Raw genomic sequence first — 15,319 nt, 5'->3', positions numbered from 1 at the left:
AAAAGATTTTATTGCATATTCCTTGGCTGTGGATGAGAGCACCGACATTTCTGACATTGCCCAGTTGTCAATTTTCATCCGCGGAGTGGACTCCAACCTAAGCGTGACAGAGGAGTTTTTGGCTTTACGTCCTATGCATGGCACAACTACGGGGCATGATTTGTATGAAGAGGTGTCAAGATGTGTAAATGAGATGGAGCTGCCTTGGGAAAAACTCGTGGGTTTGACAACCGACGGAGCACCTGCGATGTGTGGACACAGGAGCGGACTGGTGGCGAAGATACGGGAAAAGATGCAAGAGGAAAACGCGACAGGTGAGCTGACAGCTTATCATTGTATCATACACCAGGAAGCGTTGTGCGGTAAAGCCTTGAAAATGGAGCATGTAATGAGCATCATCACGCGCACAGTTAACTTTATCAGAGCCAAAGGTTTGAATCACCGCCAGTTCAAGGCATTTCTGACGGAGTTAGAAACGGAGCATGGTGATTTGCCTTATCACACAGAGGTGCGATGGCTAAGCCAGGGAAAGGTGCTTCAAAGATGTTTCGAGCTTCGTGAGGAGATTTGTCTGTTCTTGGACAGCAAAGGGAAAGACACAACACAACTCCGAGACGAAATGTTTCTGTGTGAAATGGCTTTTCTGTGTGACATTACGAGTCATCTGAATGCAATAAACTTGCAGCTGCAGGGTCGGGATCGTGTCATCTCTGATATGTACAGTACAGTGAAGGCATTTAAAACCAAACTGACTCTGTGGGAGACGCAGATGCGGAAAGAAAATTTGAGCCACTTTCCCAGCTGCCAGACCATGAAAGAGAAGCTCTCTACCAGTGCGTTCCCGAGCACACAGTTGGCTGATAAAATAGGTATGCTTGCCGCTGACTTTCGACGCCGATTTGCTGACTTTGAAGCACAAAAAAGCAGGTTGGAACTGCTCGGTAACCCATTTGCTGTTGACGTGGAAAGCTCACCACCAAACCTCCAAATGGAGTTGATTGACCTCCAATGCAATGATGCACTGAGGGCAAAATATGCGGCAGTGGGTGCTGCGGAGTTCGCCCGTTTCCTCCCCGGCACAATGCCCCAGCTGCGCATCCAGGCTGCTCAAACGTTGTCTATGTTTGGCAGCACATACCTGTGTGAACAACTGTTTTCTTTGATGAACCTGAACAAAACATCACACAGAAGTCGACTTACTGCTGAACACCTCCACTCAATTCTGAGGATTTCTTCAGCTCAGAGCCTTACCCCGAACATTGATGAACTTGTGGAAAAGATGGGACACCACCAAGTATCACCCTCAACCTCAAACAAGTGAACATTACTGTGCAATCACATATTTAGAGTTTTTACTCAGTTCAAGTTTAAAAGTTAAAATTTAATATTTGTTTTCACTGCATGTTACTTCTCCTTAAACAAAGTGTTGTTTTTGATTAATAGATTTTTGCACTTTATTTTTTTGTATTTCAATCCAATTATATTTTAAAAATATTTCAGTTGAGTGGATGATAGAAAATTGCTATTATTGTTTTTTCTTTGAAGTAAATTTAGCCCACTTTTGCTAAAATAGAAAATATAGTCTACTGATGGTGCCTTGAATACCGGTTTCTTTCATTTAATGTTCATGTTATGGGGATATTTATATAAAGGAAATTTGTCTTTTGTGTCTGTTGAAAATTAAAGATTACTGACAGAGCCATAAGAAAATATTGCTTTATTTATCTGATCATATTGTAATATATTTGTTAGGTTTTCAGTAGGTTCAATTAGGTTCACTAGACTATATGCGTCATTTAAAAATTTTTCAATGAACATTCGAACAGTCCGGCCCTCGTCTTGTAGCTGATTTTTTTATTTGGCCCTCCGTCCATTTGACTTTGACACCCCTGCTCTAGATGATGCATCATGAATAAAACGTTATTACAAAACTGATTGGAGTTTTTACAGGAACTTGAAAAGTGTTACGGTAATGAGACACAGTAATGAGACACGTGCTTGAACATAATACATATTATAGTTTAATGTACTTCAACTAGTATACCATTTTTATGACTTATGGACAAACTACAGCAACATCATTTTGTTTTTTATTGAAATAAGTTTGGCTTTTCTGAAGTAAAATTGTATAAAATTACAAGAGAATCTAATTCGGACACATTTCGGTAATGAGAATTTGGGCTGAAAATACATAAAATCCCAGTGAAAATGTAAAATGTATTTATAAAAAGTCACTGGCCAAAAAGTAGACATCTTAGTCCTCAGAATGATTTATGAGTTTTGCTTGAGACATGTTTAAACTGGTTTCATGAGGATCACCCAATGGGGTGGCAGGTAGCCTCGTGGTCAGAGCGTTGGGCCAGTTACCGAAAGGTCTCTGGTTTGAATACCCGAGCCGACAAGGTGTAAATCTGTCGATATGCCCTTGAGGAACGAACTTAACCCTAATTTGTTCCAGGGGTACTGTACTACTATGGCTGACCCTGTAAAACAACACATTTCACTGCACCTATTTATAGTGCATGTGTTGTCATCCTGGTGCCAGCTAACCTGATATCAAACAGTGGCCATAATGATAGCGAGACTATCTACTCCTATCAACAAAGTCATAACCAGGGTGGATTGTTATAGTGTGCTGTGGTGCTACCATGGTAACACTATTAAACAAAGATTATTGACGGTTACCATTACCCACTGTTGATAAGTGACACTGTAAGTGCAGGTTAGCGTTTTTCGTCATGAATGTTGTTCTGGAGGCAGCTCTGCAGAGTGCTCACTAGCTGGCTGTCATAAAGTCATAACATCTGATTTTAAACCTAACCTTATCTCTAACCTTAACCACACCGCTAACCCTAGTGCCTGAATCTAATCTTAACCCTAACCTTAACCACACTGCTAACCCCAATTCCTGAACCTAATCTTAACCCTAATCTTAACTACATTGCTAACCCCAATGCCTGAACCTAACCTTATCCCTAACCTTCACCACACTGCTAACCCTAATGCCTGAATCTAACCTTAACCCTAACCTTAACCACACTGCTAACCCTAATGCCTGAATCTAATCTTAACCCTAACCTTAACCACACTGCTAACCCTAACGCCTGAACCTAATCTTAACCCTAACCTTAACCACACTGCTAACCCTAATGCCTGAATCTAATCTTAACCCTAACCTTAACCACACTGCTAACCCTAATGCCTGAATCTAATCTTAACCCTAACCTTAACCACACTGCTAACCCTAACGCCTGAATCTAATCTTAACCCTAACCTTAACCACACTGCTAACCGTAACGCCTGAACCTAACCTTAAATTAAGATCAAAAAGCTGCATTTTGGTTTTATACAGTTTTACAATATTTCCAATTTGACTTTGCAGCTGGAATATCTAGCGGAAAGGGCTCAGTTCTGCCTCCAGGACAAGACTCATCCCAATAAACCTGCTTTTCATATCAATAAACCTGCTCTCTCCCTGCTCCTCGCTCGCTTGCGCTCGCTCGCACTCACTCACTCACTCACTCACTCACTCACTCACTCACTCACTCACTCACTCACTCTCACTCACTCACTCACTCACTCACTCACTCACTCACTCACTCACTCATTCTCACACTCTCACTCACACACACACACACACACACACACACACACACACACTCCCGTCCGTCCCCACTGACCTCTGCAGTAGGATGCGGAGGGTAACCATGTGATAGACGTCCAGCAGCATGTCGGCGACGGTGGCCTCGGGGGCGTCAGTCAGGTAGTGGATGGGCATGGGGTTCCAGCGGCCCACTTTGATGATGCCTGGAGGGGAGACAGAACAATGATGTCATCAACATGCTTCCATTTTCAGTTTATACACATTCACCTGGGGGTTAATTTCTTAAGGTTGCCGAAGACGACAAAGTCTGTATGTGTGTGTGCCTGTACATGTGAAAACCTAGACATAATGTTTCTATATTTTCATCAGCAGCTGTAAAACTCATGGTTTAACAATGAGAGATAAAGATTGAGATAAAGAGATAAAGAGTGTTATCTATTAATGCATTATCAGCCTGGGGAAGAGGCACCGACCTGATTCCCCACATCTATCAACCCTAACCCTTATCAGCCTGGGGAAGAAACACAGAGACCCAGCAAAGCCTTTTATAGCAGGGATATACGTGCAAGAGACAACATCACTGATGGACAGGACAGGTCAAGGCTGGAGATTGTGTCACACGCCAATTAATACCGCCCCATTAAAATGAATGATTGTTTAATTAACCCAAATAGATATCTCTGAATCTAAAGACAGGTGAGTTCATAGATATACATCATATAGAGAGCTCTGAGAGATATCTCTGAATCTAAAGACAGGTGAGTTCATAGATATACATCATATAGAGAGCTCTGAGAGATATCTCTGGATCTAAAGACAGGTGAGTATTAAGGAATTAAGGGATGACTAGAAATGGGCATCAGGACATAGACTTTCATTTTAAATTGGTCGCTTATCGCTCCTGATCTAGAGTGTTTCCATTATTTATTGAACGTTCTTGTGGCTGAGCATAGAACTATAGAAATTGAACCACATCCAAACAGAGATAGAATAATGGCATTACAAAGTATGAAATGACGTTGATTAAGTAAGAAACATGCCTGCTTGCCTACACAGTGCTGGTTCAACAGAAAAGGAAATAAGAAAAGTCTTCCCCTACATAGACACTGCATCTGACAATGAGACCCCCCCACCCCCCACCCTCTCTCTCCCTCTGCATCTGAAATGCATCCTAGGATGTGTACACAGACACATTCCCCTGTCCTTCCTCAAGACCAGGGCTGGAACAGCTAACCTAAACAAGGCTAATCACATTAGGATCAGGGGAATCAAACACAGATAGCCCCGGCCTTCCATCCTCCATCTGCAATAGTGTGTGTGTGTGTGTGTGTGTGTGTGTGTGTGTGTGTGTGTGTGTGTGTGTGTGTGTGTGTGTGTGTGACCAGCTCAATGTCACATGTTGTAATGAACAGCTGACCAGCTCAATGTCACATGTTGAAACGATCTGCCGACCAGCTCAATGCCCCATGTTGAAACGATCTGCCGACCAGCTCAATGCCCCATGTTGAAATGATCTGCCGACCAGCTCAATGCCCCATGTTGAAACGACCTGCCGACCAGCTCAATGCCCCATGTTGAAACGACCTGCCGACCAGCTCAATGCCCCATGTTGAAACGACCTGCCGACCAGCTCAATGCCCCATGTTGAAACGACCTGCCGACCAGCTCAATGCCCCATGTTGAAACGACCTGCCGACCAGCTCAATGCCCCATGTTGAAACGACCTGCCGACCAGCTCAATGCCCCATGTTGAAATGATCTGCCGACCAGCTCTGTCACTTGTTAAAAAGAGACAACCCAAAATAGATAGCCTGTCCTTTGTCTATATGCCCATTTAAAATGTATCATCTAAATAAACAATATCTCCCTTTTAATTACCACAAAATGCCTAACTAAAGAAAGACAGTGGTGCCCTGTGGAGAGATTCAAAATACAACTGGATCGATGTTATGAGGTGCACAACTCAGGGAGAGACAATATAACATTCTCTGTGTCCTTTCGTTTACACAGAGGGAAAAAATGAAAAATTTCAGCCAGAATTGAATCATTTAACATAAAAGCTTATTTCAAAACGTATCCATTTGGGAGGAGTGGAGTGAGTCGAGGGCGTTGCCAGGTTTAGGGCCTGCGTTTACGGGGTTGGAATGTGGAACGGTTTTGCTGCCTTTCTTTGTGTGTCTCTGTTGTTTGGTCTGTAGTCGTCTTTGGGGTTGACCGGCAAGGTATTTATTTCAGTCATTGGTCTATATTTATTTTGTCCTGAAGCAATGTTTGGCTTCACGTGGTTTGACTGTTTTACTGTTGTGGAGAGTTGGAAGCAGCCTCGGTGTGACTGTTTTACTGTTGGAAACAGCCTCGGTGTGACTGTTTTACTGTTGGAAACAGCCTCGGTGTGACTGTTTTACTGTTGGAAACAGCCTCGGTGTGACTGTTTTACTGTTGGAAACAGCCTCGGTGTGACTGTTTTACTGTTGGAAACAGCCTCGGTGTGACTGTTTTACTGTTGTGGAGGGTTGGAAGCAGCCTCGGTGTGACTGTTTTACTGTTGGAAACAGCCTCGGTGTGACTGTTTTACTGTTGTGGAGGGTTGGAAGCAGCCTCGGTGTGACTGTTTTACTGTTGGAAACAGTCTCGGTGTGACTGTTTTACTGTTGGGGAGGGTTGGAAGCAGCCTCGGTGTGACTGTTTTACTGTTGTGGAGGGTTGGAAGCAGCCTCGGTGTGACTGTTTTACTGTTGTGGAGGGTTGGAAGCAGCCTCGGTGTGACTGTTTTACTGTTGTGGAGGGTTGGAAACAGCCTCGGTGTGACTGTTTTACTGTTGTGGAGGGTTGGAAGCAGCCTCGGTGTGACTGTTTTACTGTTGTGGAGGGTTGGAAACAGCCTCGGTGTGACTGTTTTACTGTTGTGGAGGGTTGGAAGCAGCCTCGGTGTGACTGTTTTACTGTTGTGGAGGGTTGGAAGCAGCCTTGGTGTGACTGTTTTACTGTTGTGGAGGGTTGGAAGCAGACTCGGTGTGACTGTTTTACTGTTGTGGAGGGTTGGAAGCAGCCTCGGTGTGACTGTTTTACTGTTGTGGAGGGTTGGAAACAGCCTCGGTGTGACTGTTTTACTGTTGTGGAGGGTTGGAAACAGCCTCGGTGTGACTGTTTTACTGTTGTGGAGGGTTGAAAGCAGCCTCGGTGTGACTGTTTTACTGTTGTGGAGGGTTGGAAACAGCCTCGGTGTGACTGTTTTACTGTTGTGGAGGGTTGGAAGCAGCCTCGGTGTGACTGTTTTACTGTTGTGGAGGGTTGGAAGCAGCCTCGGTGTGACTGTTTTACTGTTGTGGAGGGTTGGAAGCAGCCTCGGTGTGACTGTTTTACTGTTGGAAGCAGCCTCGGTGTGACTGTTTTACTGTTGTGGAGGGTTGGAAGCAGCCTTGGTGTGACTGTTTTACTGTTGTGGAGGGTTGGAAGCAGCCTCGGTGTGACTGTTTTACTGTTGTGGAGGGTTGGAAGCAGCCTCGGTGTGACTGTTTTACTGTTGTGGAGGGTTGGAAGCAGCCTCGGTGTGACTGTTTTACTGTTGTGGAGGGTTGGAAACAGCCTCGGTGTGACTGTTTTACTGTTGTGGAGGGTTGGAAGCAGTCTCGGTGTGACTGTTTTACTGTTGTGGAGGGTTGGAAGCAGCCTCGGTGTGACTGTTTTACTGTTGTGGAGGGTTGGAAGCAGTCTCGGTGTGACTGTTTTACTGTTGTGGAGGGTTGGAAGCAGTCTCGGTGTGACTGTTTTACTGTTGTGGAGGGTTGGAAAAAGCCTCGGTGTGACTGTTTTACTGTTGTGGAGGGTTGGAAGCAGCCTCGGTGTGACTGTTTTACTGTTGTGGAGGGTTGGAAGCAGCCTCGGTGTGACTGTTTTACTTGTGGAGGGTTGGAAGCAGCCTCGGTGTGACTGTTTTACTGTTATGGAGGGTTGGAAGCAGCCTCGGTGTGACTGTTTTACTGTTGTGGAGGGTTGGAAGCAGCCTCGGTGTGACTGTTTTACTGTTGTGGAGGGTTGGAAGCAGCCTCGGTGTGACTGTTTTACTGTTGTGGAGGGTTGGAAGCAGCCTCGGTGTGACTGTTTTACTGTTGGAAACAGTCTCGGTGTGACTGTTTTACTGTTGTGGAGGGTTGGAAGCAGCCTCGGTGTGACTGTTTTACTGTTGTGGAGGGTTGGTAACTGTTGTGGAGGGTTGGAAACACTGTTTTACTGTTGTGGAGGGTTGGAAGCAGCCTCGGTGTGACTGTTTTACTGTTGTGGAGGGTTGGAAGCAGCCTCGGTGTGACTGTTTTACTGTTGTGGAGGGTTGGAAGCAGCCTCGGTGTGACTGTTTTACTGTTGTGGAGGGTTGGAAGCAGCCTCGGTGTGACTGTTTTACTGTTGTGGAGGGTTGGAAGCAGCCTCGGTGTGACTGTTTTACTGTTGTGGAGGGTTGGAAGCAGCCTCGGTGTGACTGTTTTACTGTTGTGGAGGGTTGGAAGCAGCCTCGGTGTGACTGTTTTACTGTTGTGGAGGGTTGGAAGCAGCCTCGGTGTGACTGTTTTACTGTTGTGGAGGGTTGGAAGCAGCCTCGGTGTGACTGTTTTACTGTTGTGGAGGGTTGGAAGCAGCCTCGGTGTGACTGTTTTACTGTTGTGGAGGGTTGGAAGCAGCCTCGGTGTGACTGTTTTACTGTTGTGGAGGGTTGTCGGTGTGACTGTTTTACTGTTGTGGAGGGTTGGAAGCAGCCTCGGTGTGACTGTTTTACTGTTGTGGAGGGTTGGAAGCAGCCTCGGTGTGACTGTTTTACTGTTGTGGAGGGTTGGAAGCAGCCTCGGTGTGACTGTTTTACTGTTGTGGAGGGTTGGAAGCAGCCTCGGTGTGACTGTTTTACTGTTGTGGAGGGTTGGAAGCAGCCTCGGTGTGACTGTTTTACTGTTGTGGAGGGTTGGAAGCAGCAGCCTCGTTTTACTGTGTGACTGTTTTACTGTTGTGGAGGGTTGGAAGCAGCCTCGGTGTGACTGTTTTACTGTTGTGGAGGGTTGGAAGCCTCGGTGTGACTGTTTTACTGTTGTGGAGGGTTGGAAGCCTCGGTGTGACTGTTTTACTGTTGTGGAGGGTTGGAAGCAGCCTCGGTGTGACTGTTTTACTGTTGTGGAGGGTTGGAAGCAGCCTCGGTGTGACTGTTTTACTGTTGTGGAGGGTTGGAAGCAGCCTCGGTGTGACTGTTTTACTGTTGTGGAGGGTTGGAAGCAGCCTCGGTGTGACTGTTTTACTGTTGTGGAGGGTTGGAAACAGCCTCGGTGTGACTGTTTTACTGTTGTGGAGGGTTGGAAGCAGCCTCGGTGTGACTGTTTTACTGTTGTGGAGGGTTGGAAGCAGCCTCGGTGTGACTGTTTTACTGTTGTGGAGGGTTGGAAGCAGCCTCGGTGTGACTGTTTTACTGTTGTGGAGGGTTGGAAGCAGCCTCGGTGTGACTGTTTTACTGTTGTGGAGGGTTGGAAGCAGCCTCGGTGTGACTGTTTTACTGTTGTGGAGGGTTGGAAGCAGCCTCGGTGTGACTGTTTTACTGTTGTGGAGGGTTGGAAGCAGCCTCGGTGTGACTGTTTTACTGTTGTGGAGGGTTGGAAACAGCCTCGGTGTGACTGTTTTACTGTTGTGGAGGGTTGGAAGCAGCCTCGGTGTGACTGTTTTACTGTTGTGGAGGGTTGGAAGCAGCCTCGGTGTGACTGTTTTACTGTTGTGGAGGGTTGGAAGCAGCCTCGGTGTGACTGTTTTACTGTTGTGGAGGGTTGGAAGCAGCCTCGGTGTGACTGTTTTACTGTTGTGGAGGGTTGGAAGCAGCCTCGGTGTGACTGTTTTACTGTTGTGGAGGGTTGGAAGCAGCCTCGGTGTGACTGTTTTACTGTTGTGGAAGCAGCCTCGGTGTGACTGTTTTACTGTTGTGGAGGGTTGGAAGCAGCCTCGGTGTGACTGTTTTACTGTTGTGGAGGGTTGGAAGCAGCCTCGGTGTGACTGTTTTACTGTTGTGGAGGGTTGGAAACAGCCTCGGTGTGACTGTTTTACTGTTGTGGAGGGTTGGAAGCAGTCTCGGTGTGACTGTTTTACTGTTGTGGAGGGTTGGAAGCAGCCTCGGTGTGACTGTTTTACTGTTGTGGAGGGTTGGAAGCAGTCTCGGTGTGACTGTTTTACTGTTGTGGAGGGTTGGAAGCAGTCTCGGTGTGACTGTTTTACTGTTGTGGTGGGTTGGAAAAAGCCTCGGTGTGACTGTTTTACTGTTGTGGAGGGTTGGAAGCAGCCTCGGTGTGACTGTTTTACTGTTGTGGAGGGTGGAAGCAGCCTCGGTGTGACTGTTTTACTGTTGTGGAGGGTTGGAAGCAGCCTCGGTGTGACTGTTTTACTGTTATGGAGGGTTGGAAGCAGCCTCGGTGTGACTGTTTTACTGTTGTGGAGGGTTGGAAGCAGCCTCGGTGTGACTGTTTTACTGTTGTGGAGGGTTGGAAGCAGCCTCGGTGTGACTGTTTTACTGTTGTGGATGGTTGGAAACAGCCTCGGTGTGACTGTTTTACTGTTGTGGAGGGTTGGAAGCAGCCTCGGTGTGACTGTTTTACTGTTGTGGAGGGATGGAAACAGCCTCGGTGTTACTGTTTTACTGTTGTGGAGGGTTGGAAGCAGCCTCGGTGTGACTGTTTTACTGTTGTGGAGGGTTGGAAGCAGCCTCGGTGTGACTGTTTTACTGTTGTGGAGGGTTGGAAGCAGCCTCGGTGTGACTGTTTTACTGTTGTGGAGGGTTGGAAGCAGCCTCGGTGTGACTGTTTTACTGTTGTGGAGGGTTGGAAGCAGCCTCGGTGTGACTGTTTTACTGTTGTGGAGGGTTGGAAGCAGCCTCGGTGTGACTGTTTTACTGTTGTGGAGGGTTGGAAGCAGCCTCGGTGTGACCTTTCTTGCTTTAGGTCACATGTAAATTGCGTTCTTTATGTTCCAGATTACACGACCAAGTATCATAGTTTCTCATCACTGAATTACAAAATGAAGTGTGTTTAGTAATACTGCCAGTAGCAGATTGAGTGAAAAACACATGACGGCAAACATTTAAAAGATGGTTTGTGATCAGCTCTTTCAGAAAGGATAATTCTCTGACCCTCTGACCCTCTCACAGGCACACACCTACCCAAACACACACATACACACACACACACACACACACACACACACACACACACACACACACACACACACACACACACACACCCACCCACACACACACAAACACTCACCCACACACACACACACACACACACACACACACACACACACACACACACACACACACACACACACACACACACACACACACACACACACACACATACACCTACCCACACACACACACACACATACACCGACCCACACACACACACACACACACACACACACACACACACACACCCAAACACACACATACACCTACCCCCCCCCCCCACACACACACACTCACATACACACACCTACCCAAACACACACATACACCTACCCCCCCCCCCCCCCCCACACACACACACACACACCTACCCACACACACACACATACACACACACACACACACACACATACACCACACACACACACACACACACACACACTCTCGCACACACACTCCTGTCCTATCTAACTCACCTCTCGCCTGCACGGCTGAGTTGTGGGAGTAGCCCAGGGCCACGAGGGCTGTCTCCACCAGCTGGGTGAAGAGGATGTCCTTACGAACCAATACAAACTCAGCATGTCTGTCACCACGCCCATCCCTGTTAGAGACCACACCCCCAGACACGACCCCATCTGCCTGCTCCACTACACAGTACACAGGGATCATCAGACCTGGAGAGAGAGAGAGAGAGAGAGAGAGAGAGAGAGAGAGAGAGAGAGAGAGAGAGAGAGAGAGGGGGGGGGGAGAGATAGAGAGACAGGTGGAGGATAGAGAGAGACAGGAGACAGGGAGACGGAGGAGGGGGAGAGAGAGAGAGATAGAGAGAGAGAGAGAGGAGGAGGAGGGGGGAGAGAGAGGGAGGAGGGGGGAGAGCGAGAGAGAGCGAGAGCGAGGAGGGGAGAGAAAGAGAGGACTGAGTGACATTAAACAACCTTCTCCATTACAGTAAGACAGAAATGATGACTCCAGTACAACCTGGGCTTGATATGAACACAGAGGGAGGGCTAGAAGATTAGCTCAGTTATTACTCACTAACTTACCATCATTTAGCAGACACTTATCCAGAGCAATTAGGGCTAAGTGCCTTGCTGAAGAGCACATCGACAGATTCATCACTTGGTCTACTCTGGGATTTGAACCAGTGACCTTTCGGTTATTGTCCCAACGCTCTTAACTGCTAAGCACTCACACACAGCACATATCAATGTCTTGCATAAAGTCATTTTCTGAACCACTCATAACAAATTAAGGACATCATTCTGACGTTTTTCACAGATAGAAAAAGAGACCAGTGAATAATTTCATAATTTGCATTAGTCATGAAACTGTGACTTTTCCAAGCCTGAAACCCTCCATCATACTCAGCTAATCCTTAAGGAGTAGTAATTTGGAGGAATCAATCAAGCTACTGACAGCACAACGACAAATGAACTCCAGGAAACCAAGTCTCATCAGGCACGCTATATCCCAATAACTCAGCTAGGGAGTGGAAGTGTGTGTGTATGTCCCTACAAGTGAACATACACTATGTATAAACTGCTCTCTGGACTATAGTGTTAGGATATCATGTGTGGCCCATTCCACACCGCCATGCTGTGGTTTTAAACAGAGAGGCTGATTTCCCCCATTTCAAAGACAGCTCCCTCATTAACACTAGCAGAAAGCCATGGCTATGAGGAGGAATCCTCTTCTCTTCTCTTCTCTTCTCTTCTCTTCTCTTCTCTTCTCTTCTCTTCTCTTCTCTTCTCTTCTCTTCTCTTCTCTGTCTGTCTGTCTGTCTGTCTGTCTGTCTGTCTGTCTGTCTGTCTGTCTGTCTGTCTGTCTGTCTGTCTGTCTGTCTGTCTGTCTGTCTGTCTCACTCTTATCTCAATCTCTCTCTGTTTCTGTCTCTCTGTCTCTTTCTCTCTCTGTCTCTGTCTCTCTCTCTGTCTCTGTCTCTCTTTCTGTCTCTCTCTCTCTCTCTTTCTCACTCTGTCTCTCTCAATTCAATTCAATTCAAGGGGCTTCATTAGCATGGGAAATGTGTTAACATTGCCAAAGCAAGTGAGGTAGATAATATACAAAAGTGAAATTAACAACAAAAAATAACAGTAAACATTACACTCACAGAAGTTTCAAAAGAATAAAACATTAGAAATGTCATATTATGTATATATACAGTGTTGTAACGATGTACAAATGGTTAAAGTACAAAAGGGAAGCATAAATAAACATAAATATGGGTTGTATTTAAAATGTTCTTCACTGGTTGACCTTATCTTGTGGCAGCAGGTCACAAATCTTGCTGCAGTGATGTCACACTGTGGTATTTCACCCAGTAGATATGGGAGTTTATCAAAATTGGATTTGTTTTCGAAATCTTTGTGGATCTGTGTAATCTGAGGGAAACATGTGTCTCTCTCTCTGACTGTCCGTGTGTCTGTGTGTCTGTGTGTGAGTGGACGTGTTTAACTAGTATTTGACCAACTGGAGACATTTTGTTTGGTCCCCACAAGGTAAAATGCTATTTCTGGGGGGTTTAGGGTTAAGGTTAGAATTAGTGCTGGGGTTAGAATTAGGTTTATGGTTAGGGTTAAGGGTTAGGGTTAGTGTTAGGGTTAGAATTAGGTTTATGGTTAGGGTTAAGGTTAGAATTAGGTTTATGGTTAGGGTTAGGGGTTAGGGTTAAGGGTTAGGGTTAGGGTTAAGGGTTAGGGTTAAGGGTTAGGGTTAAGGGTTAGGGTTAGTGTTGGGGTTAGAATTAGGTTTATGGTTAGGGTTAGAATTAGGTTTATGGTTAGGGTTAAGGGTTATGGTTAGGGTTAAGGGTTAGGGTTAGGGTTAAGGGTTATGGCTAGGGTTAGGGTTAAGGGTTAAGGAAAATAGGACTTTGAATGGTACTGAATTGTATGTCCCCACAAGGTTAGCTGCGCAAGACTGTGTGTGTGTGTGTGTCTGCTTGTGTATGTGTTCCTCTGTGTGTTCCCCTACCTCCGAGGGGCCGTAACGGGGTGACGTTGAGGCGCGTGTGTGGACCCGTGGGGCTCCCGTTGCCCTCCAGACGGCTCATCTTGCCCGGCGGGGGGGCGCAGGTGTCCGGGCTGTCCCCTCTCTGCTCGGGACTGTCCCGCAGACAGGGGCTCTCAGTACCACCACGCTCCATCCCCCTCCAACCTCCAGGAGGGACTCCCAACAGAGCGTACGGACCTGCAGACAGGAGAGAGAGAGAGCGAGACAGAGAGAGTGAGAGAGAGAGAAGAGAAAGAGAGGGAGAGAGAGAGAGCGAGACAGAGAGAGTGAGAGAGAGAGAAGAGAAAGAGAGGTAGAGAGAGCGAGCGAGCGAGACAGAGAGAGTGAGAGAGAGAGAGACAGAGAGAGAGAGAGAGACAGAGAGAGAGAGACAGAGAGAGAGTGAGAGAGAGAGAGAGAAAGAGAGGGAGAGAGAGCGAGCGAGCGAGAGGGAAAAGAAAATAGAGGAGGCATTTGTTCTTTAGGACGAAGTTACCCTTCAACATAGGCACTGAACTAGGATCAGTGTACCCTCTGCTAAACTTAGTTTATCTAGTAAGAGTCTACAGGCAACTATCTACATCTTACTGGTGTTGACATTGTGGAGACTCAGTTCAGGGTTTAAATACTATCTGTTTTCTTTCAGATATGTTGAGCGTTTGAAAAGAGACAGAGGCATTGGGTCAATGTATTTGCACTTTTGGGATGATTCCATTGCTTCCATTGTGCTATATATATATATATATATATATATATCTGTTGTTTAGCTGGAATGGAATGTTTGTTTCCTGTTCATTTGACTGTGATACTACTGTATGTGGTTGTGTCACCTAGCTGTCTTAAGATGAATGCCCCTACTTACTGTCACTCTGGATAAGAGCATATGCTAAATGACTAAAATGTCAAATGTAAATGTTTTACATACAGATCTCACATGACTGTGTTTAATTATTATTGTAAAACGATATATTGATGTCACAAAGGTAAAAGAAAAGGTTACATTTCACTGTAAAATCAGTAGTACGACCTCTGAGAGTCAGGTGGATATTGTAGCATTTAGCAAAACGAGTTCATTATTTGTCTCTCTGAAATGAAACCATCAAGTGATAGATTTAAAACAAATACATGTCTGTTGTTGAACAACCCCATGCCAATATGAGATAGTGAAAAAACACCAATCTGTTTCATCATTTCTTTCAACAATAAAAGCTAATTTCTCAACATTTCTGAAAAAAGATAAATAGCATTTTGAAATGAAACCCTTCTTTTGTATCAAACTCATCACACTGAGATGACCGCTTCATACGTTCATGTTGTGTTGGAGGCGTGAGTGCTGTGGTCATTTCCTCCCTGTACCCATCAACCCTCCCATACTGAAGACATTACTTTTTATTTACAGATGACGAGAGCAGAAAAAGCAGACCACAACAAACAAACAGCAACCCAGCATCTGGTGGAAATCACCAGGCTCTTTACTGTAAATAATATTACTGACTGCTATCAGACTCTATAGTCTTCTACAC

The 15,319-nt window shown here is 45.9% G+C and overlaps 1 protein-coding gene across 1 annotated transcript in view; it reads right to left on the bottom strand.

The window, feature by feature from the left end:
• Positions 1-13,965, bottom strand: part of LOC139405464 (DNA-binding protein SATB2-like) — a 40,139-nt gene extending 26,174 nt beyond the window's left edge. The window contains exons 1-3 of the mRNA XM_071147791.1: positions 13,779-13,965; positions 11,282-11,479; positions 3,681-3,807 (exon numbers count right to left, since the gene is read on the bottom strand). Of these exons, the coding sequence (XP_071003892.1) occupies positions 3,681-3,807; positions 11,282-11,479; positions 13,779-13,950 (497 nt within the window). The 5' untranslated portion in view covers positions 13,951-13,965. The remainder of the gene's footprint in view (positions 1-3,680; positions 3,808-11,281; positions 11,480-13,778) is intronic.
• Positions 13,966-15,319: the final 1,354 nt, after the last annotated feature.

This window comes from Oncorhynchus clarkii, unplaced genomic scaffold (genome assembly GCF_045791955.1).
Source record: "Oncorhynchus clarkii lewisi isolate Uvic-CL-2024 unplaced genomic scaffold, UVic_Ocla_1.0 unplaced_contig_817_pilon_pilon, whole genome shotgun sequence".
NCBI lineage: Eukaryota > Metazoa > Chordata > Actinopteri > Salmoniformes > Salmonidae > Oncorhynchus > Oncorhynchus clarkii.
The sequence above is the reverse complement of the archived record's forward strand: the minus strand, read 5'-3'. Positions and strand labels throughout refer to the sequence as shown.